Source organism: Desmodus rotundus, chromosome 4 (assembly GCF_022682495.2).
Source record: "Desmodus rotundus isolate HL8 chromosome 4, HLdesRot8A.1, whole genome shotgun sequence".
NCBI lineage: Eukaryota > Metazoa > Chordata > Mammalia > Chiroptera > Phyllostomidae > Desmodus > Desmodus rotundus.
In genome coordinates, this window is record NC_071390.1 from 30,505,733 (window position 1) to 30,533,339 (window position 27,607).

Genomic DNA, 27,607 nt, shown 5'->3' on the forward strand with positions numbered 1-27,607 from the left:
TTATTGAACATTTTGGGAGATAATACTGCTGATTTTTCATGGGTCCCTAAAGTCCTGTATTTGAAGAAATCTTTTTTTCTCATGTTCTAGTTTTTTTTTTTATTGCAGTCATCAGAGATGACAAACTTTTTATTATGAACTTTGTTCTTCCAACAAAGAGGATTCTTTAGGTTAATGGTTAAATATCCTCATCGAAGTGCGAACAGCGGTAGCTGGAAGATTCCATCTTTTGTATTCTACATAATTTTGCACCCCCGAAACAGTGTTCCTGACCTAGGTGTCAAAGATTTATGTAGGATTATTCTCACTGCATGAGTAATATGGGAAACTTGACAAAACTTAATCAGAACATTATCTGAAATAGCAGAGATCAAAGGCGTACAGTCATAATGGCCATGCCATTTTCAAAAGTTCAACAGCTGGAATGTTGCTGTTCCTTCATGAACTACGGTATTTTAATTAAAAAAGTACAAAACAGAAAATGATTCATCATAATGTATATAAAGTGTTGAACATGATGCCTGGTACACAATGACCATTCACTAAAAATTGACCCTGTAATGAATGGATTAAAATAATAAACGAGCACATAAGAACCCAAAATAGAGGGAAGAGCTTTAAACCTGGTTCCCTAGCATGGGTAGTTAAACGGAAAGCCGAAGCTCACAGAGAGCAGAAAGGAATTCTGCATTTTCTGGATCTATCTTTTGGGCCTTCTCATAGTACTCGGCGGCTTGCCTCTTTTCTCCCTCCAGCTTGTACACAAACCCCAGGGCACTTAAACTCTGCACATCTGAAGCATTGTGACTAAGTCTCTTGGTAGCCAATTTCTTCAGAGCACTTGTCAGTTTGGTACGGAGGGATGACCTGTCTTTGACCTTTAAGGCTTCTAAGTAATGGTGGATGGCAGTATTTTCTGATTTACGGTGAAACTCCTGGAAACGGCCATAGTGGTAGTGGATCTGATGTTTGTGATCATCGGTTATGTTCTCCAGACGGAGGGCTTTCTGGAAAATGTCCTCAGCATTGCTATACTGGCCTCCCTCGGCATACATGTTGGCCAGGTCTGTGTAGGCAAATGCAAACATAGAGTCTCGTTCCACAGCGGCCTTGAAGTGAAATATAGCGGATGCAATCAGCCCATCGACTTTCAGTTTGTCTTTTCCTTTAGGTCTGTTGCGCGTGGCCTTCTTGATTTGGATCATCTGTGCCCTATAGCAAAGTCCCATTTGGTGATGCAGGAAAGAGGAGGTTGGTGTCACCTCCAAGGCCTTTTTCAAAAGTTCCAGAGCTTTGTCCCAGGAATTTTTTCTCCTGTAGAATTTGGCTGCATAACGGAGGACGTAAGGTTCAGAAGATATCTGGTCCAGGATTTCTTCAATGTACTTTTCCCCTTCAGCTTCTGCATGTACATCTTGAAGCTTCAGGGCCAGAAAAACCTTAATGTAGGTGTTATCTGGGTTCAGCGTGACAGCCTTCCTCAGAGGGCCCAGAGAAAAGCTCTTTACAGACCCTTCTCTGTCAGAATCATCCAGCCGATACACTGTAATGGCATAGCCGATGTTAAATTCTGGGTTGTCTGGTTCCACTTCCAGAGCCTTCTCAAAAGCTGCTTTCGCCTTTTGGTAATACTTTCCCCCAAACTTCAGAAGTGCCCACCCTTTCTCACAGTCAGTCTCAGGACACTCCAATTTGTAGTTACACGGACTGGCCATTTTCTTGCAGACGCCCCCCACCTTGTCTGTATACTTCTGCGCTTCTTTAAGCTGGTCCATGTGATAATACACCCAGGCGTAATTTCCCCAAGTGACCAGGCTTCGTACTTCTTCTTTGTCTGAGTGTTCCCGCTGGATTATTTCTTCTGCTTGCTCCAAGCACTCTAGGGCATCTTTATTTTGGCCTTTTAGGTGTTTCACATAGGCCAGTAAGTTATAAAGAGTGAGTCTCGATTTTGTGGTAAGAAATTCAAGCTGTTGCCCAATTGTATCTTCTACTTCAAACAGATCAATGTCTTCCTTAAGTAAATTCCATGTGAAGTGACATTCCAACTCCAACAGAGCGGCCTTCAAGGAGTCCTTAGGAATCTCGCTGTCAAAGATAAAATCATTTTTAATTTCTGAATCAAGGAAACAGTCAATTTTAAAACATTAAATACCGTTCTTTGCTTAATAACCAATTCTATCTTTTATTTGATCTTATAGTTAAACACAGGCTCCTATAACTTCACACTGGTTTCCTCTGTATACAGTTCTGCCCTAGAATATTTCATTAAATTCTCATTATTGCAAATTTCTGGAGATGACAGTGTATTCTATGTTACAGGATATCTATTTCGTTTTGGTGGTCACTGTCCCACAAGGACCACCTGTTTTTAGAGAGGGAAACTTAAATGTTTGATTTACTAGCCTTGAACATTAAGAACAATAAATATATACATAGTCAATAATTATAAACATTTCATTTCTGTGTTATGAGTAGTGAAGGGAGAGAGAAAGAGAGGGTGAGAAGTAAGAAACAGAAGTACACTGAAGGAGACAGAGAAACTACACAAATACATCATTTATGAAGAAGAAAGAAAGGAAGAGAAAGGGAGGGAGGGAAGCCTCAGAGAGTAAAGGCACAGAAACAGAAAGGAACAGGCATGGTGAGAGATGGGGGAAAGCATATGTTTGAGAGAGAGAAAGACAGTACCAGATTTAGAGAAAAATGCACAAACCACAAAAGAAAACTTAGTAGGTTTTCATGTGAGTGCCACATCCTTCTGACCTCCCAGGGTTGTAGGCAACAATAAAGGCTGACACCTATTATGCACTTATCCTTTCCTTCAATATTCAAATATCTGTTAAGCTCCCTTTGTGCAAGGCACAGCGGAAACTGTAAATCGCAACTCCGCACGGCGATAAAGTTCCGTGGAAGTGATCCAGAAAGGGCCCACAGTCCAGCGGTGTGGCCGCCGGCGGCTGGTACTGGGGGAGGGTCCCTTCTCTTGGTTTTCCTCTGTGGAACAACCTCTCACCCTACTCCGAGTCCATGTGATTTGAGACAGGTGTCCCCCCTTCCCTCCGGTCTGTGTGAAGGCACAGGTATTCCAGCCATTTCTGGGTCCTAGTGATTTATTTAAAGAATGAAAAGTAGAATTTTGCTAAAATGGGACTTTGCTGAAACAATCTCTCTTTCTTGTAAAAATTTTAAACTGGTAGAAGATAAGCTTGGAGTGGCCATCTTTCCAGACTCTTAGGAAGAGCCTGCCTGAGAAAGAATCGCACATAGAGGAAAGCAGAGCTTAGACAGGAAAAAAGACAGACGGCCAACGCTACTCACTGAACACCCAGATTCAGTCTTGCCTGGATCACCGTATCTACCCACGGGCTTCTGTTTACTTAGAAAGCAAGTAATCCCTCTCTCTTCTTGCTGAAGCCACTTTGAGTTGGGTTTCTACTGCGTGCAGCTGACCAAGTCCTCATTAATATACCTAGTGTTAAGTGTTTGTTTCTTTGGCTGATGGTGATGGTGAGGCAACAGGAAATAAAGCTACTGTTGGCCATAATTAAAGGTCACAAGACATGTACAAAAATTACTTAGGGTTTCTCTCAAAGAGGGAAATGCTCTCCTTATGGGATGAACAGTATATAGTGTGCATTTCCTTTTCCGCTGCACACAGGAGCTCCCCCTGTGTGTGCAATGTGAATGTGTTTGTATAAATGCTTATGGGAACTACAGTAATATTTCCATGAATGGCCATTTACTGATCACCTCATATCATACATGCGAGGCAGCATTGTGGTTGTAGTGGATATAGTAGTGAGCAAGACAGAAAAAGGCCCCTTCTTCATGGTAATTCCATTCGGGAGGAGAAAGGAACAGAAGGCACTTACAGAAAATAAACATGTATACAAATCAATGGACAACATAATTCCAGATAGTAATAAGTGTTGAGAAGGAAAAAAAATCAGAGAAATGGGATTACATGCTGGTGCTAGGGGGGGTACTTCAGTTATGATTATCAAGGAGCAGCCCTTGTAAAAAGGGGGCAGCTAAGTAAGATCTCAGCGATGAAAAGGAGGCAGTCATGAAAGATCTGAGGGCAGAATGGTCCAAGCCAGTGCTTCTCCACCAGGGTGCTCTTACCTCCCAGGGGACCCTTGGTCATGTGTGGAGACAATTTTGATTGCCACCACAGAAGGAATGGCTACTAGCATGTATAGGAGCAAGACCAGAGATACTGCTAAATACCCTGTGACAGGCAGGTCAGCCCCAGCAACCAAGAATGATCCCGTCCAAAATGTCAATAATGCTGAGGTTAGAAACGGCGGTTTGGGCTGAGGTATCTCAGCGAGTGCAAAGGCCCTGATGTGGCAACAAATCCGGAGTGTTCAGGGGGAGGGAAGAAAGTGCAGCTAAAGCATAAACAAAAAGGAGAGTAGCAAGAGATGAGGAGGAAGTAGTAGGCAGGGGCAGATGGTTTAAGTTTCACTGTAATTGTAATGGGAAACCATTGGAGAAAAAATTTTAAGTAGGGAAATGAAAATGTTTGAGTTAGGCTTTAAAAAGTCCTTCTGGATGCTCTTTGGAGAATGGATGATAGAAGGTCAAGAGAGGAAATTGGGAAACTAGTAGGAAAGCTATTTATTCAGCAAATTTTTGTCAAGAGCCTGCTATATGCAGGGCACTGTTCTAAGTGTTGGGGATACAGCAGTGAACAAAACAAAAAAATATCCTGACTTTGTGAAGTTTACATTTTCTAACAGGGGGTGGGGTGTCCCATAAAAAGACCAAAAAATAAATGATAATATAGAGTAAGTGAGATGGTAATGAGTGTGAAGGAGAAAAATAAAGCTGGGAGGGAAGTGGGTGGCTGGCAGAGTGTCTGGGAGGTAGTTAAAATTTATGCAGCATGGCCAGAGCAAATCTCCCTGAAAGAGACAAGACGGTAGCTGTTGAAGGACTCCAAGGAGAGATGATACAAGCTTACACTCGGGCTGTAGTAGCGGGTTAGCAAGGCCTGGATGGTTACAGTTTGAGGCAGAGCTGATGGGTCTTTCCGATGGACTGGGTGTGGTGAGGGCCATGAGGGGAAGACAGAAGCAAGGATGATTCCTATGCTTTTGAATTCAGGGGCTGAGTAGATAAATCAAGAGGATTATTGGAAATGCTAATTCTGAGATGTCTATTAGACAGTCAAGTGAAAATGTCGAGTATGAAGCTGGATACTAATGAGGAAAATTCTGGAGATGAGGAGGCGTGAAGTTAGAACTTGGGACACAAACCCTAGTCATGGGCATGCGGATGGACTTTAACACCATGAGATCTAGAATGAGATTAACCTTAGGGATGAGCACAAACAGAGGAGAAGGTCAAAAACTAAGCTGCCAAGCAGAGTGGAAGGACCAGGAAAGAATCGTCCGTGAGGGGGCAGAAACTTCAAGAAACCTGTGTCATGAAAGCCTGAGGAAGAAAAGGTTTATTTCAAGAAAGAGAAATTCAATGTGTAAAATGACTCTAAGCGGTTAGAACCGAAGAGATCGCTTTTTTGGCAGGAGTAGAGTTGCGGGGGCCTAGCTAAGTGTTTTTCTGGAGTGGTAGGGGTGGACACATTACTAGAGTTGGGTGAGGGAATAACGAGAGGTGACAAAGCGGATATGGGGACTATGGGTCTCTCTTCACAAGGAATTTTACTATGGAGGGAGTAGAAAAATACAGCTGCAGCTGGAGGGGGGCTGGGAGAAGTGTAAAAAATTTAATCATGATATTTTTAATGACTTAATCATATGCCAGTGGGAACGATCCAGTATTGATGGAGAAAATAACGCTTCTGGGAGAGAGGGGCACAATTCCAAGCCAGGTGGGATATCAAGCAGAGGTGAAGCTACTTATTGTTTATACTCACATTTTCATCTCCAGACCCAACTCCTAACCATGGTCGCTATGCCTGTCATCACCCGGCCCGTGTCTACTCTCAAGCCTCATTCTACACCACTTTCCTCTCTCACACTGCACTCCAGCCATACTGGCCTTTAAAAAACCTCTATGGTTTATTATTTCTTATGCCAAGTACGTACCCACCTCAGCGTAGCTGTACCTTCTTTTCATTCCCTTACTCTAGGAACTCTTCCTAAGAGAATGCTAGGGCTCAAATCTCAGCTCTCTGAAGAGGCCTACTCCTGCCTATCTCAGGTAAAGCTGCACCGCCACCTTGCCAGTCAACTTGAAGTCTAGCCTATCACGTTTTCCTGTTCTTCGTAGCATTTACATAAATATTCGCTGGGGGTTGGAAAGGAGGAGAGAGTGCTTTGAATCAAAGAAGAGATTAAACTGAATTGGACTGAGTCTTTAGGAATTGGAAAGGAGCTATCCTAGTATCCAAAAGTGACAAAAAATTAGAGAACTGGATTAATTGTGAAATTATTAGTAGTGGTTGGAAAAATAAAGCCATTTCATATTTATAATCTAATTACCCTGCAAAATGTTTTCCAATTTTTATAAATGCTAAATGTGAACATTAATAGGTGACTTCATATATTATATTCAGTAGGCATTTAAATTAGCTTATTGTTAATTTCAATTTCTTAAACTTTTCCGTATTTATTCTCTTTCTGTTTGTGTATAAAAATACACACATGCCATATATACTGGCCCCACATTTGAGTGATTGCAGGTTCTAGACTAGAGCTTTCCCATAGAACTTCCTGCCATGATGGAAATGTTCTTACCTGTGTTGTACAGTACGGTAGACTCTAGTCACACATGGCCACTGATGGCTTGAAATGCAGCTAACAATGCAGAAACTGAATCTTCAGTTTTATTACTTGAGTTAGCCTTAACAGCCACACAGCGCTGGTGGCTGCTGTACCAGACGAGACACTGGGCCTCAGGGCTTAATGGATGAAAAGGCCTCACGCCCAACAGGTCAGAGTTCTCATTTAATTTGAAATTCTGCTATTTTATTCAAGGTGAAGAGGTAAATTAAATGGTAAACAAGGTTATATTTGAAAACAACTTTATGCCTATGACCTGGGTTCACTGCAAATTCAATTCAATAGTATAAAAATATACTATTTATATTACAAGGTCCAGCAGAAGTAACACCTGCTGGAGTGTGGTTAGTAGGGCAATAATATGGGTGTAATAATTTATAGTTTTAATTTAACAGGTCACCTAAAATGTTACATGGTGTGCTTGAGTGTGATACTGTTATGTTACAGAATTATATGCTTATGATTTTATAATAAAAAGGGGCATTATTTGTGCCAGATCTTAGATACTGTCTAGAATCATATGAGTACTCAAAAAAATACAAATAACTAAAGCCACCATTCACTGATGGTTTACTACATGCCAGGCAGTGTGCCAGCACTTTACACCAATTACATTTTATTTTTATAAAAATGTTTTATTATTTTCACAATTTTATGGATGAGGACTGGCAGACAGTTTAAATAACATGTCCAAGGGGAGGGGGGAGGGATAATGGGGGAAAAAGGGGAAGGGTCATCAAGGAACCTGTATAAAGCACACCTGGACAAAGCCAAAGGGGGGCAGGATTGAGGGCGGGAGGTGGGGATGGGAGGGAGTGGAGAGGGGAAAAAGGAGACAATTGTACTTGGACAATAAAAAAAAAAAATGAAAAAAACCCTTGCAAACTTGTGAGAAATAATAAATGATTGTTATCTGAAAATAAATAAATAACAGATCTAAGTTTACACAGATATAAAGTGGTTGATTCAAAAGCTATGCCTTTCAACCATTATAGTACGCCACCTCTGATACACAGACTGGGGGGTTTGTTTTTTGTTTTTTGTTTTTGAGAACAGTTGGCTTCAAGACACAGAATATATCTCATGTATGTAAAATTCGCTTTGCCTCAGGAAGACCCAAAGAGAAAACAGGAAGGGATTCCAGAGCAGCTTAAAGAACAGGTAGAAGGTTTTGTGACTGACCACTGGGAAAACCACACCAGATATTTTAATGTCGCAGACTAAGAAGACAATTTTAAATATGAGCCCTAAAAGTCATAACGTTCCACTTTGTTGGAAGTGTTTTGAGATGGAGCTACTTCTCACCAGGATGTGCTTCATAGAGTGTTTCAGATAGAGACTGGCGGAAGTATTTATTTGGGGATGATTAGTGATGCTCTCAAACAAGAGAGCTGAGTAATAATATGTTAAAAGTGATCCAAAGGAAGCACAAGAATCTTAGTTAACAAAGATATAATTATCATTATTATTAAAATAAGTGAATTAAAACATTTCCCCCACAATCCAATTAAAGACTTTCTGTTGTATACGCTGATGTCCTTCCAAAGTCATTATTCTATCTCTAACCTATTCCCTGAATTCTAGACTTACCTAATTTTTTAGTTCACATATTCAGTTAGAAGTCCAATTGGCACCTCAAATAAACCTATCCAATACAGAAATTTGGGTCCCTTGAATCTGTTCCCCCCCACCCCCCAGCCTTTCCCACTTTGTTTGGCATCTCTTAATTCCACAGGTCAAATAACTTGAGTAATCTTTGATTCCTCTTCTCTCACCCTTTCATCCAAATCCAGTAGGAAGTCCTGTTAATTCTACCACCCAGATACATCGTAAATCCACCCACTTTTCTTCATTTCCACTGCTATTTACTGTCTAATCCACAATTACCTTTCCTTTGCCCTGGGGCGAGAATCTGGTCTCCCTGCTTCCACTCCTGGTCCCCATATAGTATTTGTAAACTTTTCAAAAAATAAACCAGATGATGTCTTAAAATCTCCAAATGGCTTCCCAGCACCCTTAGATACTCATCCAGGCACGTCCTGCAAGTCCCCAAAGGAGCTTGCCCTGTCTACCCATCCAACCTTCTCTCCTACCACTCTCCCTCCTCATTCACCGTTTTAAACATAGTGACCTTCCTCCTATCCTGAGCATACCAAATTCAAGGTCTTTTATACCTGTTGTTTTTATTCTGTTTAGAGTGCTCTGGTCCTAAATCTCTGAGTGACTCCCTCTTTCCTGTTAGTCAGCTCAAATATTCCCTATTTAAGAGGCTGCCCGAGGCAAAGCTATCCAAAACAGCCTCCTCCATTCTAGATACCTCTCTTAGGCCATTACACTTTTATTTTCCTTATAGCTCTTGATGTTTTCTGAGTTATATCCATTATTTACTCACTTATCTGTTTCTCTATTTCCCCCATTTAAATGTAAGCCCCATGAGACGAGAGACCTTATTCTGATTTTTTCACCTCTGTGTCCCTACCATCTATTATTCCAGGCATATAATAGAAGCTCAATAAATAAATATTTGTTGAATGAATGAATGAAGTTACCTACTGGTAGCTTCTGGCATGTCGAATCCAGAGGTGTAGGCTTAGCACAAAAAGCACCTGAATTTCAGATGAAGGAGTTCCTGGTAGTTCTTCCCTTCCTGCTAATGGCTCCAAACCTTTCCTGCTTCAGTCTTCCCTCTTCTGTCTTTTTTATCTTGGCATGCTCTCTGTCTGGCTCCATGTTTGGATTTTGAAAATAGGTTTTGAACTGTTTCCTGTGGTTCTCACTGGGAAACAAGGCATGATTCCCCCCTGGTATTTGGTCCTTTTTCTGGTGTAGCTGCACCAAAATCCTGGGCAAGACTTACCATGTCCTTACTAGCCTGGCGAGATCACCACAGAGTGAAATGAACATTGGCCTCCAATCTGAGGGTTTCTGCCCGCGCAGCCCAAAGACGGTGGGGAGGGCTGTCTGGGGTATTACCAACGTGGACGTGAGATCTGAAAGGGGCATTCAGTCGGCCGCTGACGTGCGCTGCCCACTGGCTGGTCCTAAGAAGTTTTACTTTTTAAACTTTGTCTACTTAATTTGTTAACTTTGGAAAGCCGGCAGACACAGGCTATTATATCTAAAGACGCTACATTTATCTTTCCGTATTTTTTTTCCAGGAAGATGCAGTCTTTCATCGTCCTTGGGAGACACTTCCCAGTGGGGTTCACCCCTCTGCCACCACGCCCTACGTGCATACATACATGGTGCGCCCCCTTTTCCTCCTCGTTTCTTCAGGCCCTTCTGATACCTCCCTCCCTTTTTACAAACATTACAGGTTAGGGACTTATTACTATTATTACCTCTAATAATAGTCAAATACTATTTGCTAAGCAGTCTAATTAACCCTTTCCACAGTCCTGAGAGATCGGTGCCATTAATTTTTTACGGATAAGAAACAGATTCACAGATTTTAAAAAACTTTGCCTTGCGTCACCCAACTAGTGGAACAAAGGGTTATTATCTGCTTCACGAGCTCAGATCTTAACCTCTCACTCCTCAGATTATTAAATGCAAATGGTTCATTAAACACGTACAGGGCGGGATGCTAGCCCCGGAGATAGCAAAAAGGGGGAGAAAAAGGCACCATCGCCATAACTTAGTAAAGGAGACGGATAAAGACATCCTCATAAAATAGCGGATTGGGTGGAACAATGAAAATCTGTACGTGAATCAAAGGTAGCTCGCGGAAGGGAAGAACTCAGACCCAGAAATCAGAAAGGCAAAATGGCAGTAGCAGACCAACGTGCAGCCTGAGCTGCGGCCAAACCGCGCCTGCCAAAGCCAGGGAATGGCAGCTGCGGAGCTGGGATGCGGAGAAGGCGACGGGCCTGCGGAGACCTGTGCCACGTAGACACCGCGGCGGCCGCAGGGAGAGGCCAAGCTTCTGGAGCGCGTCGCCTGGACCCACGGCCCAAAGCCCCGAGTGCGGACGCCGAGGAGGATCGGGAGTCCGGGGAGGGGTCCGTTGGCACACCCTCCCCTACAGGCCCGATTTCAGAGGCCCGGGATCTGGACAGGGCTCCCAGGGAGCGTCCCAACCCAGCCGCCTGGCTGCGCTGCTCGGTGCGTGGTACTCGGCCTCGCGATGGGCCGCAGCAGCGCTGCGTTGGAAACGGAATAAAAGAAGCATATCGGTTTGAAACAAAGGCCTACGCAGAATTCGGGTGCAGAAGCGGGGAAAAGCCCTTACCTCATGGTGGCTGGGCTCCGCGGGTCGTCCTGGCAGGCGGCGGTCCGCAGTCCCCTCGGGGTGTCTCCTCGCCCGGGATGCTGCGCTGCGGAGCCCGGCGCGGAGCTGCAAAGCCTGTGCGTGTGCGCAGGGGGGCCGATGGGCGGGCCGCGCTTCCTACAGGGCTGCAGCGCTGCGCTAGGCCGGTGCCAGGGCGTTTGTCTTTGTTAAAGGCAGGACTGGAGCGGGAAAAGGAAACTCAAAAGTGAATCTGACCCCGACTAGGCGGAGTCCAGCTCCTGGAAACGGAAACTTGCTGGAAGGGATGAGTGGGAATGTCCCCACCCCGTTCTGGAGCTGGACTCAGGGGCTGCAGGAAGATCTCTGCAGACCACTGGGTCGTTTAGAGTTGGATTTGCTGCTGGGCCTCTGGACCTTGGTTTCCCTGAGTCTTCAGGCCACGCAATTAACTTTTTTAAAAAAATTATTATTATTTGAATGAAATGAGAGGAGATGGTTCACTGTTATTTTTGTAGAACGAGTGGCAGTGATACTGTTTCCAGCTTTATGCATCCTAAGCTGAAACTGAAGTATCTGATTCCAGTCTTCGTTCAATAGACAACATTGCAGTGATGTGCATCTGTGCCGTTATTCCCATTGGGGAAATTTAGATAAACTTTTGGGTCAAAATGTATATGTATTTTAAATGTTGGTAGGTACTGGCGAAAAGCTTTGTAGAGGGGAGTATACACCCTCACTCACGATTGTATAGTGTTTACCTTCCGTGTCCTTGCCTAAAGTGCTTCCTGTAATCAATAGGTCCAGGAAAGATGGGGTTGGTATTGGCAATCGAAGCAGAAAAAGCCAAATATCCATACACTAAAATTTTTGTCCCTTTTGACTTCAATCACTCACTTAATAAATGTTCTTGAAAAACTGCTAAGAGCCACACATATTGTTCAGACACTGTTGATAATGGCAATGAATAGAACAGGCAAGGGATCTACCTTTGTGTAATTAGACCTGTCTAGTGTGTGAGGTGAACATAAAGAACAAACAGCATTATATGTCAGATGGTTCTATGGCGAAAACAACAACAACAAAGACCATAAGGAGTGCAGGAGTTCAGGGTGTTTTGCTGCTATTCGTATGTGGGTGAGGGAAAGTTTCGCTGAGAAAGTGCAGTTGAGCGAATGAATGGTAAGTGAGTGGATTTGGGGGTGGGGAAGTGTGTGCCAGGCAGGGGAAACAGTAAGCATAAAGGCCTGGAGGTAGGAGCGCCATAGTTGGCCAGCCTGGGATGTTGTGCTTCGAGGGGAGGAAGCAGGGAAATGTTGTAAGATACGAGGTCAGGGAGGCAATGTGTGGGTGGTGCTTGCAGGCTATTGTGATATTTATCTTAAGTAGGAAACCACATTTTAGAAAAGATACTGAATGGCTTCAGTAGAAAAATAAACCCAGAATTTTCTTCTTACCAAGGATGTAGGAAAATTTAATAGAGCTCCAGTGTTTGAAACAATCTCCATTGTCTGGATGGTGTTTTTTCGTACTTGTTCCTATTTTTTTCCCTTCCTTTCTCTCAGCTGTATGTGGGACAAGAGAACGTCTCTGCTTATTAAGGTTTAAATGGATAACGAGTAACAATCAATGGTAAAAATCAAAGGGAAAAAAACCCCTCCTAGTTATCTACTTATATGTTTTAGAAATTCAAGCTCAGAAAGACAACAGCCATCTATAAAAATTTTAAAGAGATATGCATTTTCAGTATTGAAAAGAAGCAAAGACCTGACGGTTGAGTGGGTGTTGAACATGCTGAAATCACTAGCTGGAATTTTACTATCAATCTTTCTTTTGTTTTTTCACAGACTTTTGGATTGAGTGGGTTCTTGGGCAAATCAATAGTGTATTGTCTTTTGAATTTCTTCTTATAAACATGTAAAAACCAGCAACTAGAGAAAAGGGGAAATGAAAAGTAAAACGTGGCAACTGATCAAAATCTCCTTGGGAAACAAACTTAAGTAACAGGTAGCTACTCTTCAAGTTTCAGAATAAACACTGTTCCAATAACTCCTCCAGGAGATGGGTGGAAGTCAGAGTCTCAGCCTTGGTACTGAGACTGGCTGGATAACCCTCTGTGGTGGCAAACAGTACCGTGCACTGAAGATGTGTATGCGGTATCCTTGCACGTACCCACTAGATGTCAGTAGAAGCTGCAGTGTGACAACTGACATTGTCTCCAGCTGTTGCCAAAAGCAAATTCTTTTTGCCCTGAGAGGCAGAATCCTACTCTTCTTTCTTATGAGGTAAGTTGAAAATCACCCTCACATATATGCCTAATTTAAAAAAAAAATTACTGTTTCACAGCACAGCCTGCAAGAGATAGGAGGTGGACTTAGGTAAGAGAGGAATAGTTGAATAGAGGTGACGTTGGAAGTGGTACTGGAATTCAGGAAAAGGCCTGGATGAAAGAAAGGATGGACATCGAGGAAAATGTCAGAGAAGGCATACCCCCTTCCACATGGGACTCCAGAGTGGAGGTGTCTGTATCTCATTTGGTTTGGCTGGGGGACAAGATACAGAGCTATGCACACACACCGAGGGTGAGGAATCTGAGCTGCAGTACACAGGGTAGAGGTCCTGAGTCCCAATGCAGTTTCAGCAGCATGATGAGAATGGAGACATTGGCAGGCAGGGTGATGATCGCCAAGGAGCTGGAGCCTGCGATAGTGTGTAGATAGCAATTATAGCAAAGACCTGGGCTGGGATAACTATCACAGCAGTGAATGGCAGGAGCTGTGGCAGGCCCTGACCCCTGGGCTCTTGGAGAAATTCTTGTGTGGTGGGAACTCTAAATAAGGACAACTGAGGTGGTCAGTCATTTACATGGGAGTGACAAGCACCTAAAATTCAGCTATCCATTTAAAGAGGCCTCTTGGTAATAATGCCTGGATCTCCTCCTGTGTAAATTTGACAATAGTATTTTCAATACCAAATAGCATCTATTTTTCTGAATTTTTCTGTCTGCAAGCACCCAGGCTATCCCACACTTTAATTTTACTGAGCTCTGGCAAGTGTAGAGATGTATTGTCGAGTTGGGAAGGATGGGGCAAAGAGATGGTATCAGGTGATGAAACACACTAAGTAACCGTGATCTCTGGAGATTGTCAAACACATATCACATGAATATATTACGTAATCTAGAGACTCACTTTGCATTAACGAGCTCTGCTTTCTGGGTGCAAATGATGCACAGCAATATCTGGGAAGAGCTGCCTAATAGTCAAGAGAATCGACCAGTTCAACAATTATTTACTTTTAATATTTCTGACTCTGGGAGAGTTGATAGTGGTTAGACTTAGCACCCCACGGCCTCCTTTCCCAAGCACGAGCACTTTAAGGTACTGTTTTGGTGAAATCTAACAGATCTCTTGTTTTAGTGATAAGAAAGTTGGGAAGCTTGTTCCTATGTAACTCTATACCTCCCCTCAGTAATATAGATTTTGTTCACTCCAATTCCTATAAAATTTCAGTAGTAATCCAAAACCCAGCCCAGTATTCCTGAAAATTCCTTGGGGAGTTGTATTCTCATGGACTTAGGGGTCCCCACCAAGGAAACAAAGAGCCTAGAAGCTGGTTAATATACAAAAGGATTATCCCCTGGAGTAGGGGTGTCCAACCTGCAGCCCACGGGTCATATGCGGCCCAGGATGGCTATGAGTACAGCCCAATGCAAGATCGTAAATTTACTTAAAACATTACTTCGTTTTATTACTAAGTTTTATACTAAGTTTTATTACTTAGTAGGTACATTTTCTATATTAGTGATCACAAACTTGGGACCTGCTCAACTATTTTAAAAGATTATTGAAAGGGCCACTGTACAATTAGGGTTATTATGTGGGGACTTTCTTGCTTATCTGTGGTGGCGGATATCATGAAAATTATACATGGACCTTTTTGTTTGCTCATCAGTTTTCATTAGTGTTTGTGTACTTAATGTGTGGCCCAAGACAATTCTTCCAGTGTGGCCCAGAGATGCCAAAAGTTTGGACACCCCTGCCCTTGAGTCTCTGGAGGAAGTATGGCTCTGTTGATACTAATTTTGTAATAGGATGCATCTGAAAAACTTGGCCGGTGTTTTAATAATATTAAAACATGTGCCTGCTTGCAGCCAGGGAGATGGGCGTGACTCTAACCCGTGATGCAATGTAGCCAGAGGAGCTTCCTGCGCTTGGGAGAGCAGCTTGGAGGTGGCTGCTGTGACTGACTAACCATGGCAGGTGAGAAAGGCCAAAGAGACCAGACTCCTGGCAGGTGTAACCCAGTGTGGGAGGAGTCAGAAATGGGGTTCCAGGATGGGATTTAAACAAACAGGTGGGCGACCATGGGGATGGGGACAATGTGGGACCCTTCCGGGACCATGGTGGTAGGTAGGGGGTAAAAGGACTCTTGTCTGGCGGGTCATGAGGAGGTGCCACCCAGTTTTGGATTAAGAACTGGAGATCAGGGTGACACAGCTGATGATGCTGGGAACCACAGGAGACCTACCCAGCCAAGCACAGATTACTGCGAGGAACTGGGGAAAGTGAGCTGCAGACTTCTCGTTTTTTCATCTGGAAGGTGGTACTTCTGACTGGCATGCTCTGAGACTGGCCTGACTAGGCAAAGGGGGTGAGGGTAGGACTGTGTTTGTGGGTACATCTTTGTTTCTAAAGGGAGTGAGATTTAATGGCAGAATTCCTCCATTATTCTAAATCTGTATAACTTTTAATTAAAAAATTCCTTTCCTTTTTACCAAACTCTGGCATTGAGAACCACACTTCCTAATATGGTGGCAGGCATAAAGAACCTAGAGTAACAAAAGACCCCCAGGAGCAGGGGGGTGTTTCTGTAACAATTTCAGTCCAATGAAACCTATTTCACACTGCTGACATACAGAACTTTCAGATAATAAATCTGTGTGTCTTTAAGCCGCCAAGTCTGTGATCATTTGTTACAGCCACAATAGGAAATTAATACATCCTCCCCAAACCCATACAGCAGTGAAAAAACAATAACATTGCTTTATTTTTTAAAGATTTTTAAAATTTTATTTTAGAGAGAGAAAGGGAGGGAGAGAGGGAGAGAAACATCAGTGTGAGAGAGAAGCATCTCTCCGTGGCTTTTCACCTGCCCCCAACCAGGAAACTGGTCCTCAACCCAGGCCCCCTGCCTTTTGGTTTGTGGAACCACACCCAGCCCACTAAGCCACACCTGTCGGGGCAACATTGCTTTCTCATTTTTCCTTTTAAAAATATGTTTTGTTGTGCATTACCTTTAATAAAATGTCCCAATCAAAGGTGATTGCCACACATGACTTCTCAGATCATTCAGCATCTGTTGCATATTTTTTGATCTCACTACGTCAGTGTCAGCAAGTGACTGAATACATAGTGCTTCAAATAAACTGGCCCCAAACAAGAGGAAGTGTTTGCAACGTTAACAATGAACCAAATGTCAAGCATCTTCATGGAGATGGCTAACCTTTAACCAACTGTCCTTGTTTTACTGTCTGTCTCTCACTAGATTGTAAACTGCATGAGGTTTCAGGAAAATGTCTGGTTTCTTCACTGAAGGAAAGCAGGATTTTCCACCCCCAAATATGTGACATTATTTTGACCTGAAGGCAGTTGAAAGAAGATATAAGAAAAGCTCTCTGCCCATCACCCATCTGCCTAAAAGTAGCACATAAATTATGAAGGTGCCCCACCTCTCCCACCAGGAAAGACAAAAGTTAATCACCTGAGACATCCCAGTCACTATCAAAGGAATCTGCATACCAAACCTTACTAACTAGCAGCTAACTTCCAGTAGTTTCCCCCAAATATTTACCTTCCCACAATTGGCCAATCTAAAAACTCAAACTTCTTTTCCTTTGACTTACTATTTCTTTGAAAGTTTATTGTTCTTTTTTTAAGGTGCTATACAAGCCCAAGTTTAACTACATCTTTGAGTTACTAATCACTGGGCATTGCTGTGTGTATGTGAGATGCATGTGTTAATACACTTTTGTTTGTTTTCCTCTTGTTTTGCTGGTTTTTGTTAAGTCTAACTTATGGGGCTGTAGCCAATGAACCTAAGACAGGTAGAGGGAAAATAATTTTTCCTCTCCTACATCCCCATAGTATGTTTGGTATCTAAAACTGAAAACCATTCATAAAATGAATGAATCATTTTACTTTGCGTATTTAATTTGCTACAAATCTATGTAACAAATTGTTACTTCTACTATGTAACATTCACAGAGAAATGTTTATGTCACTCTTCCTCTCTCTCACATATATATACTGTTTCACTATTTTCTAAATACAAGTAATATTTGATCAGATGTGAGTAATTTCTCAAAAAATACTTGTTTCTGGAGGCAGCACACAGAAAAGATGGTTCGTGCACATTAACCTAAAATCAGACTGAATGTGAGATGGTCCGTATTTCCGCACCTAAGGAACACTTCCCACAGAGCTCTCAGAGCCAGCAGCCAGGCAGGCTCAGGGCCCGCTCATAGTACTCCAGGGCTTCATGCATTTCTCCTTTCAATTTGTAGACAAACCCGAGGATGCTCAAGCTTTCTACGTCTGCTTCATTTCTTCGAAGTTTCCTTAAAACCAATTTCTCCAAAGCACTGAGACTATTTTCTCTTGAAAATGTTGACTTTTCTATTTTTATTGCTTTTAAATAATAGATAATAGCATCAGCTTCAGATTTCCTGTGAAATTCATTAAATCGGCCATAGCGGAAATATATCTCTTGCAGTTTTTCTTCTTCAAGTGATTTCATGCTAAACAGTGTTTTATAAGCATCTTCAGCTTTTCTGTAGTTTCCTGCTTCCAGGTACATATCTGCTAGGTGAACATAAGCAATTTCCATGGTTGGCTTTTGTTCCAGAGCAAATTCTAAATGAGATATGGCTAATTTTGTTATTTTGTCGATATATTCTCTATCCCATCCTCTAGGCTGCCTGTTGGTAGCTTTCTTCCTCTGAAAAACTTGTAATCTATAGCAAAGCCCTATCTGGTGATGCAGGAAGGCAGAGGAGGGTGTCGCCCGCAAAGCCATTTTTAAGAAGTGAAGAGCTTTATCTACAGAGCCTTTTCTTCGGTAAAATTTGGCTGCATAGCGAAAGACGTAGGTTTGAGAAGACATGTTGGTCAGTGCTTCTTCGATGTACTTCTCTCCCTCAGCTTCTTGTCCAGTATCCTGAAGCTTCAGGGCAAGGAGAGCCCTAATATACGCATCTTCTGGATTCAGCTCGACGGCCCGTTGGAGCGTGTGCAGACAAAATGCCTCATCAGTCTGTGATGCTTTGTTGAACCCGTCCAGGCGATAGACGGCAATTGCATACCCAGTGTTGAATTCCGGATTTTCAGGGTCCACTTCCAGAGCCTTTTCAAAGCAGGCTTTAGCCCGTTCGTAATTCTTTCCTCCACATTTCAGCAAGGCCCACCCTTCCTCACAGTCCATGTCTGGACTCTCCACTGTGTAGCGGGAGGGGCTGGCAAACTTCTTGCAAGTGTTCTCCACCTTGTCCAGATAAATCTGGGCTTCTTCCAGGCTGCCCATGTGGTGATAGAGCCAGGCATAGTTGCCCCAGGTAACTAGCCTTCTCACTTCTGACTGGTCAGCGTGTTCTCTCTGGATTAGGTCTTCAGCCTGTTTCAAGCTCTGCAGGGCTTCCGTATTCTGGCCTTTCAGGTGTTTCACATAGGCCAGTAGGTTGTGTATTGCCACATTAAATTTTGTGTCTAGGAACTCAATTTGATCGAAGACCCTGTTTTCTAAATCACTGAGTTCAACGTCTTCGATGATCAACTTCCATGTAAAATGGCATCTCAGCTGCTCCAGCCTATCTTTGAGCTGATCTTCCTCAGCATTCTTGCTGTGAAAACACAAGCAGATTGTCTGTGTTAGGCGAGACAATGCCAATGGAAAGAAGCCAGATAGATCACTTCAAATGTATAGGTTAGCCTGGAAAAGGATGCAGCTGCCTCAATTTTTCTTTTTCTACTTCGTTAGAGTTCCTCTATAGTTCACCCCTGAACAACACGGGTAGGAACTTGTAGGCTCACTTACATATATCTGGATTTGTTTCAATATAGTCAGTCCTTCCTATCAGGAGGTTCGCATGCAAGGATCCAACCAACTGTCTTTGAAAACACTGCTGTGTTTGATCTGTGGTTAGTTGAGTCCATGGATATGAAGGGCTGACTGTAGACTTTAAAGTTATAGTGAGTTTTAGACTGTGTGGGGATGGGGTTGGGGGCTTGGGCTGGGCGTCCCTACCTTCTGCATTGTTCAAGGGTCAACTATATTTCTAAGGTCTGTCTGCGTGGAGTTTGGATGCAATTTGCTTTGCTCCATAGGCTGGCTCTAGCACTTTCTCTCCAAGTAACCTCTTTGTGCCTCAATGTCCTATTTGTAAAATAAGGATAACAATAGTTCTTATGACACTGGGTTTGGGGAGGATTAATAAGCCACGTGTGCAAAGCACTTAGAGCATATTTCATGCTATATAAGAGTTTCCTGGCCCTGGCTGGGTAGCTCAGGTGATTAGAACACTGGCTGGATACACCAAGGTTGCTTGTGCAATCTCTGCGTAGGGCACATGCAAGAAGCAACCAATCAATGCATAACTAAGTGCAACCACAAATCGATGTCTGTCTGTCTCTCTCTGTCTCAAAATCAATCAATAAAAATTTTTTAAATGAGTTTTCTATTTTTCTACTAATTCCATTTGGATGGAACACAGGTAGAAATGCAGAACCTCAGGACCTTAGTCTGCAGATTAGGCAAGAAAATAAGACCACCTAAAAGAGAAAGTTTTGACCCATTACTTTTCCCACTAATTATTTGAAAATAGTTGTAAATTCACAGAAAGCAAAGGGAACACATAGTTTCCGTGCACCCTTCACCAAGTTTCTCCCAATGATTACATCTTACACAACGATCGTGTGATATCAAGGTTAGGAAACTGGAATTGGCATAATATGTGCATAGTCTATGCCATTTTATCACATGACTACATCCAGGGAGCCACCACTTCTATCCAGATCCAGAGCTCTGCCATCACCACAGGTGCTGCCCTTCCACCGTCCCTTTATAGTCACATATGTCTCCTCCTTCCCTCCTGAGAAATCCACAACCTCTGATAACCTCTGACTTGTCCTTTATGTCTGTGATTGTGTCATTTCAAGAGTGTCACGTAGACGGACTCATACATGACACTTGAGATTGGCTTTCTTCACTTATCATTGACACTTCGGTTGTTTCAAGTTTGGGCCTGTTACAAATAAATGTTCTATGAATACTTTTGTATAGGCTTTTGTCTGTACATACAAATAAAATAAAATACATTCTTATTTCTCAGGGGAAAATGACCAGGGGTGCAACAGCTAAATCATATGATAGGTGTGTGCTCACACTTTCCAGAAACTGCTACACTTGGTGGACTTAAAGGGAGAGAGTGACAGCAATACAGCCCCGGTAGGGGACTTGAACACCCCACTGACCACACTGGATACATCTTCCGGACCAGAAATCAACAAGAAAACAGGGAACTTAAACAACACACTAGATCTTATAGATTTAATTGATATTTACAGAACATATAAATCCAAAGCAGCATAATGTACATTCTTTTCAAGTGCACATGGCACATTCTTACAGAGAGACCACGTGTTAGGACACAAAATAAATCTTAACGAAGTCAAGAAGATTGAAATCATACCCAGCAGCTTCTCTGATGATAATGGTGTGAATCCAGAAATCAAGTACAGTAAAAAAAAAAAAAGCATCAAAAGCCTTCAAACACATGAACAGCATGTTATTAAACAGCGAATGGGACACCAGTGAGATCAAGGAAGAAAGAAAACATACCTGGAAATAACTGAAAGTGAATACACACATGACAACCCAAAGTATACGGGACACGGTGAAAGCAGCCCTGAGAGGGAAGCGCATAGACTTACAGGCCTACCTGAAGAAGCAAGAAAAATGTCATATAAACAATCTAACCCAACACTTAGAAGAACTGGGAAAAGAACAACAAGAAAAGCCATGCGTAAGTGGAAGGAAATAATCGAAATCAGAGCAAAAACAAATGACAAAGAGACCAAAAAAAACAAAACAAAAGATCAATGAAAGCAAGAGCTGGTTCTTTAAAAATATAAACAAGATTGATGAACCTATAGCCAGTCTCATCAGGAAACAAAGAGGACCAGTACATCAGATCAGAAATGAAAACAGCAATGTAACAACTGACGTCACAGAAACATAAAGGGTTCGAAGACAAAACTATCAACAATCATATGCCCATAAAACGCACAACATGGGCAAAATGGACACGTTCCTAGAAACATACAATCTTCCAAAAGTCATTCAGGAGAATCAGAAAACCTGAATAGACCAATAATAAGTAATGAAATTGATGCAGGAGTCAAAAAACTCCCAGCAAACAAGTCATGGGCCAAATGGCTTCATCGGTGAATTTTACCAAACATTCAAAGAAGAATTAAAACCTCTCCTCCAAAGATTCCAAAAAAAATTCAAGAGGAGGGAAGACTTCCAAGCTCTTTTTACAAGGCTGACATTATCCTAATTCTAAAATCAGATAAAGATACTACAAAGAAAGAAACTTATAGGCCAATATCCTTGAAGAACATAGATGTGAGAGAGAAAAATCGATCGATTGCCTCCCTTATACGCTATGACACGGATGGAACCCACAACTTTTTGGTGTGTGGGACTGTACACCATGATCAAGCGGGATTTATCACAGGGCTGCAAGGTTGGTTTAACATTCACAAATCAAAAAATGTGGTGCATCACATAAAGAAAACATAGGAAAAAAATCACATGACCTTATCAATAGATGCAGGAAATGTATTCAATAAAACCAGCACCCATCTTTGACAAAAACTCTCAGCAAAGTGGGAATAGAGGTATTATACCTCCAAATAATACTAATGTATGAAAAACTTACAGTCAGAATCATCCTCAATGGGCAAAAAATTAAAAGCATTTCCCTTAAGACAAAAAACAAGACAGACATATCTCACAACAAAGAAAGGCTCAGGACCAGATGGCTTCACTAGTAAATTCCACCCTACATTTTAAGTGTCAGGAGCTCAGCTGAGTTGGGAGGGAGAGATAGTTGAACTTTGAGGTGTCAGAGTAGACAATTAAAGCATCAAGCACAAAATGAAATTGTTATGCCTTTAATTGTTACTGTGATGATATCAGTGAGACTGTACAATGGAGAAAATGCCAAATCCCCTGCCTGTTCCATCCCCCTACCCCAGCCCCCAGCATGGTACACAGGCTGAAGTTCAGGTAAATTGGCACAGATGTGACTGAGAGCCCTGAGCAAAACTTTCTGGTCGTTAATGGACCCTGAAGTCTGAGGAAGGGTGAGGCAAAGTGCTAGGAGTAGAAAAGTACTGGGTACTGAGTGTAGTGGGGTAAAGTGTCTTCAAGTTTTCCTTCTCCTCTCCCTTATATGGAGGTCTCAGCAGAAGTGCCTGAAGAATAGCTCTGACCAAGGCCTCAAATAAAGAAACCGAGGAATGAAGGTGCCTGTCCTGGAAAGCAGAGAAGTGAAGAGCACGTCAAGCCAGAGAGGACCTGAGTCATTGACTAACCTCCCTTCAGAGACAGCAGTTCACTGGCTGTGCACCAAGTCTGCTGTGTGAAAGGCAGGTTTTCCCTGCGACACCGGTCAGGAGAACCCTTGTAATTTCCTATGGTCGGTCCTAAAAAAATCACATGTGGATTTTCAACCAGGAGTTGGACTCTTTATTAAAAAAAATTAACAGCAAAGCTCTCCAAAAAATTAGAGAGAACACTATGCTTTCACACTCACAAATTCTATGAGGCCAGCATTACTCTGGTACCAAAGCCAAATGAAGATAATAAGAAACAAATTAAACTACAACAAATTTCTCTTACAAACATGGATGCAAAATCTGGCACACTGAATTTAACAGCTTAATAAAAGGAATATACACCCCAACCAAGTAGGCTTTATTCCTGGAATGGAGGAATGGTTTCAATGTATGAAAATGAGTCAATTTAATATACCACATTAACAGAATGAAAGAAAAAAAATCCACATCCTCATCTCAGTTAATGTAGAAAAAGCATTTGACAAAGATTCATTCCCCTTTCATAATGCAAGCACTCAAAGTACTGTAACAGAAGGAAACTACCACAACATAGTAACTGCCATCTATTGCAAGTCCACCGCTAGCATCACAGTCAATGCTGAGAGGCTGAAAGCTTCTCCTGCAAGATCAGCAACGAGGTAAAGATGCTTGTTTGTGTCACTTTTATTCAACATGGGCCTGGAAGCCCTAATCAGAGCAATTAGTCAAGAAAAAATATATACATCTATATTGGAAAGGAAGAAGTAAATACATATCTGTTCAAAACCAGTGTGGTTCTGTATGTAGACAATCCTACATATTATATACAAAAGCTGTTAGAACTGATAAAAACTTTTAGCAAAATGGTAGTATACAAAATCAGAATGCAAAAATCACTTTTGTTTCTATACACTAGGAAGAACTATCCAGAAAGGAAAACAATTCTATTTACAACAGCATCAGAAAGAATAAAATATTAAGAAATAAACTTTTGCAAGGAGGCAAAGACATACACTGAACACCACAACACATTATTGAAGAAAATTAAGAAAGACACAAATAAAAGGAAAGGCATCTTGTGTGTACTGATGGGAAGACTTAAATTGTTAAGATGTAAACACCAGGCAAATCAATCTACAGATTCAGCGCAATTCCTATCAAAGTTCCAATGATTTTTTTTTTTTGCAGAAATAGAAAAATCCATTTAAAAGTTAATACGGAATCTGCCCTGCCTGGTGTGGCTCAGTGGATTGAGTTCCAGCCTGAGAACCAATGGGTCGCCAATCTGATTCCCAGTCGGGGCACATGCCTGGGTTGTGGGCCAGGTCCCCAGTGTGGGATGAGTGAGAAGCAACTGCACGTTAATATTTCTCTTCCGCTCTTTCTCCCTCCCTTCCCCTATCTCTAAAAATAAATAAATAAATAAAATCTTTAAAAAAAATAAAATAAAATTCATATGGAATCTCAAGGAATCTCAAATAGGCCAATCTTAAAAAAAACCAAAACCAAAGTTGGAGGTCTAACACTTTCTTGATTTCAAAATTTACTACATGCTATAGTAATCAAAAGGCTGTGGCACTGGCATATAGACAGACACCTATAGAAGTGGAATATAAAAGAGAATCCAGAAATACACCTTCATGTACAGTTGTATTAGCAGCAAGTGCTACCATAACAAAGTACCATGGACAAAGTGGCGTAACCCAAAGAAATGTGCATTTTCATAGTTCTGGAGACTGAAGTCCTAGACCAAAGTGCCCACTATTTGGTTCTGGGTGAGAAGTCTCTTTCTGGCCTCTGCACATGGCCTTTCCTCCATGGTGCATGGTGTGGGGAAAAGACTGCTCTTCCTCTTCTTACAGGGACACCAACCCTGTAGGAATAAGAATGTACCCTTATGACCTCACTTAACCTTTCTTACAGGCCCTATTTCCAAATTCAGTCACATTGGGATTAGGGCTTCAAAATATGGATTGGGGGGGATACAATTTAGTCCATAAATAGTCAAATGATTTTTGACACATGTTCCAAGACCACTTAGTGGAGGAAAAAAATCAGTGTTTCAATTAATGTGTTGGGAAAACTGGATATTCACGCGCAGAAGAATGAAGTTGGACCCTTACTTCACAGCAATAGGAAGAACAAAAGGCACTTGGAAGCAATCAAAGACCTAAATGTAAGATCTAAAACTATGAAAATATTAGAAGAAAACATAGGGAAAAAGCTCCAGGGCATCGTGTTTGGCAATGATGTTTTGCGTATGATACCAAAAGCACAGGCAACAAAAGTAAAAACAGGTAAGTTGGACATCATCAAAATGTAAAACTTTTATGCAGTTTTTCACTTTATTGACACTGTCATTAGAGTGAAAAAACTCACAGAATGGGAAAATTATTTGCAAATCGCGTATCTGGTAAGGGATTGATATCCAGACTATATAAGCAGCACTTACAAATCAAGAACAACAGCAACAAAACACAAACATCTGATTAAGAAATGGGCAAAGGACGAGAGTGGACAATTTCTCCAAAGAAGACGTACAAATGGCCAAGAAGCACAGGAAAAGATGTGCGACATGACCCATCATTAGCGAAATGCAACTCAAAACCACCGTACAATACCACTCCGCACTCATTAGGATGGCTATTGATAAAGCTAGAAGAGCAGAAAATAATGTGTTGGTGAGGACATGGAGACATGAGAGCCCTTGTGCACAGTGGGGTGTGAAATGGGGCAGTTGCTGTGGGAAATGGTGCTGACTGCTCAGGAAATGAAGCGTAGAATCACCATAGGATGCAGCCATTCCATTCCCGGAAATACACCCAAAATAAGTGACACTAGGAGCTCAACCAGATACTTGTCTACTTGTATTCCTAACAGCACTACTCACAACAGCCCAAAGGTGGGAACAACGCAAGTGTCCTGCGATGGATGAAGGGACAGACAAATTGTGGTCTATACATACAAAGCAATATTATTCAACCTTTAAAGGCCTCTAACTGGGCATATTCTGAAACTTTTGTCCCTTCAAAATTTTACCTAGCACTGAGGGGTAATTTGCAGATCAATATTGATTGGTTGATATCTTTTCTTTTTAATCTGCTGACATCAGGAATTATTGGAATGTAGATTCAGTGTGGACGGTATAGAAATTCCCCACTTAGGTCCTTTAGCTAAGGAAGACTGCAGTTCTCCAGTGCAGAACCCCAGCCGAGCCCCAGGGACAGGAGGCCATCAAGGACCCTGCAGACCCCCTGGCTGCTGATCTTAAATGGCAGTTGCACTGGATTGGCCTCACATGGCAGCTCCGCCACGCGGAGAGGGGGCCAGGAAGCCAGCCTACAGAGGGCTTGTTTTCTAGGCAGCGAGCTTTCCCACCACACCCCCACAGTATTTCCCCCCACACATCTGACCAGCTCTCGACTGCAGGTGCTATGGCTGTGCAGTCCTGCAGCTCCTCCATGGTGAGGAGCCACTGAAAGCCCCGTCTCTACCCCGACACACTGGGCCTTCCCTCCTGGTGTCACACAGAGGTGAGTGCGGTGGAAAATAGCAGGAGAGACTGGGATCGTCTTCTCCTGCAAAGTTCTTTTGCCCTTTCCCTCCTCTTCTTAGGCTTTAACATGAGGTAAGCTTCCTCAGGGCCATGCTAACAAAGATGAAAGTGCCTGAACTAATAAGACAGGTTATGTGTGTGTATGGGTGTGCACAGACACACACTCAGTGCACACGCAAATGCCCAAACAGAAGTGTGAGGAAACTTGACATCATGGAAACTAAGTCTGTTCAGATAGTAACAATTAACATTTTTTCCAAAAGTTAGAAAGACAGAGAAGCAAGAAACTGTTACCTCATTGTTGCTGGGAATCAGGCAGCAGTTGCTCTGTGTTTGTTTTGCTGGATGGGCAGCTCTGAGATCTGCCAGCCTGCCTTGTAGATGTGCAGACAAGCTGAAGCCCCAGGACAGGGATATATAAGGGAGGGAAAGAGCAACCAATCAGGAAGCTTGTGGGCTAGTCATTGAAAGAAGAACTAGGAAACAGAAACTGGAAAGTGAAACTGACCGTGGTGAGAGTCCTGCCCCCTGCAGGGGTAAACTGAAACAACAATTGTTTTCTTTTCGGGAAAAGATGCTGAAGAACAGTTTTCGTGATACCTGTATTCCTCTCTCAGCAGTCTGTACAGTGCAGGCTTAGAGAGGCCTGGGAGCTAGGAGGTGCCAGTTATGCCCAGTCCACTGACCCTGGAGCCAGGGACCCCTGTGACAATTGGCTGTGTGAACTTGCCAAGGTCATGCTCAGATCTGTGCCTGTTTGCTCATCTGGAAACAGAATTTGCTCATTGTATGGTATAAAATTCTGCCAATCTCTAAACTGGAGTCTTAACGTAACTTTGCTCCTATTTTCTGAGAGCGGAGTTGTACCTTCCTAACTATTCTGTGCCTTTGCATACCCTTCCGGAGAATCAATGACAATGAGAGGCCTGTACCCTCTTCCTTAGCATACTGAGGGACAGAGAAATGTATGTGCTACCATCTTGAGACTTTAAACACAACATGTTAGTCCCGAATGATAATATTTTCTTTTTTTTAATGCTCTCTATTGTACTTATCTAATGTGTCCTTGTTCAGCAGACACAGTTGTCACACTGTGTAAGAGCACTGGCCAGTCCTCCTGGTGCCCATGGCACTGGGGCTTGCATGTCATCTGCTGTACTCGTGATGTTTGGAGTAAGAGGTGGAGAAAAGTGAGTGCTGAGACCGGGATCCTGGGTACACTCCCTATTAGTTAGTCTCCTATTAGTGGTGCCTGCCGAGCTCCTGCTTCTCCCTATTTTTGATTGTAAATTGCCTCACTCTCCTGATACTTTAGAAAAGCGGAGATTCCCCAGCAGGTTTGCAAAGCAAACTTATACTGAACCACGGCTGATGTAATCACGGGGAAATGCTTGCTGAGCAGAGACAA

General features: G+C 42.5%; 2 protein-coding genes across 2 annotated transcripts; both read right to left on the bottom strand.

Annotated features, from left to right (window-relative positions):
• Positions 1 to 485: 485 nt before the first annotated feature.
• Positions 486 to 11,226, bottom strand: IFIT5 (interferon induced protein with tetratricopeptide repeats 5). The gene is made up of 2 exons (XM_024563422.4): positions 10,987 to 11,226; positions 486 to 2,088 (listed from the first exon to the last, which is right to left on the bottom strand). Exons 1-2 carry the CDS (start codon positions 10,989 to 10,991, stop codon positions 645 to 647), a joined length of 1,449 nt encoding a protein of 482 aa, XP_024419190.2. The 5' UTR covers positions 10,992 to 11,226; the 3' UTR covers positions 486 to 644.
• Positions 11,227 to 16,028: 4,802 nt separating this feature from the next.
• LOC112307364 (interferon-induced protein with tetratricopeptide repeats 1) lies at positions 16,029 to 26,611 on the bottom strand. Its single transcript, XM_053923154.2, has 2 exons — positions 26,494 to 26,611; positions 16,029 to 18,880 (listed from the first exon to the last, which is right to left on the bottom strand). The coding sequence occupies exons 1-2, from the start codon at positions 26,496 to 26,498 to the stop codon at positions 17,470 to 17,472; spliced, it is 1,416 nt and encodes a 471-aa protein (XP_053779129.1). The 5' UTR covers positions 26,499 to 26,611; the 3' UTR covers positions 16,029 to 17,469.
• Positions 26,612 to 27,607: the final 996 nt, after the last annotated feature.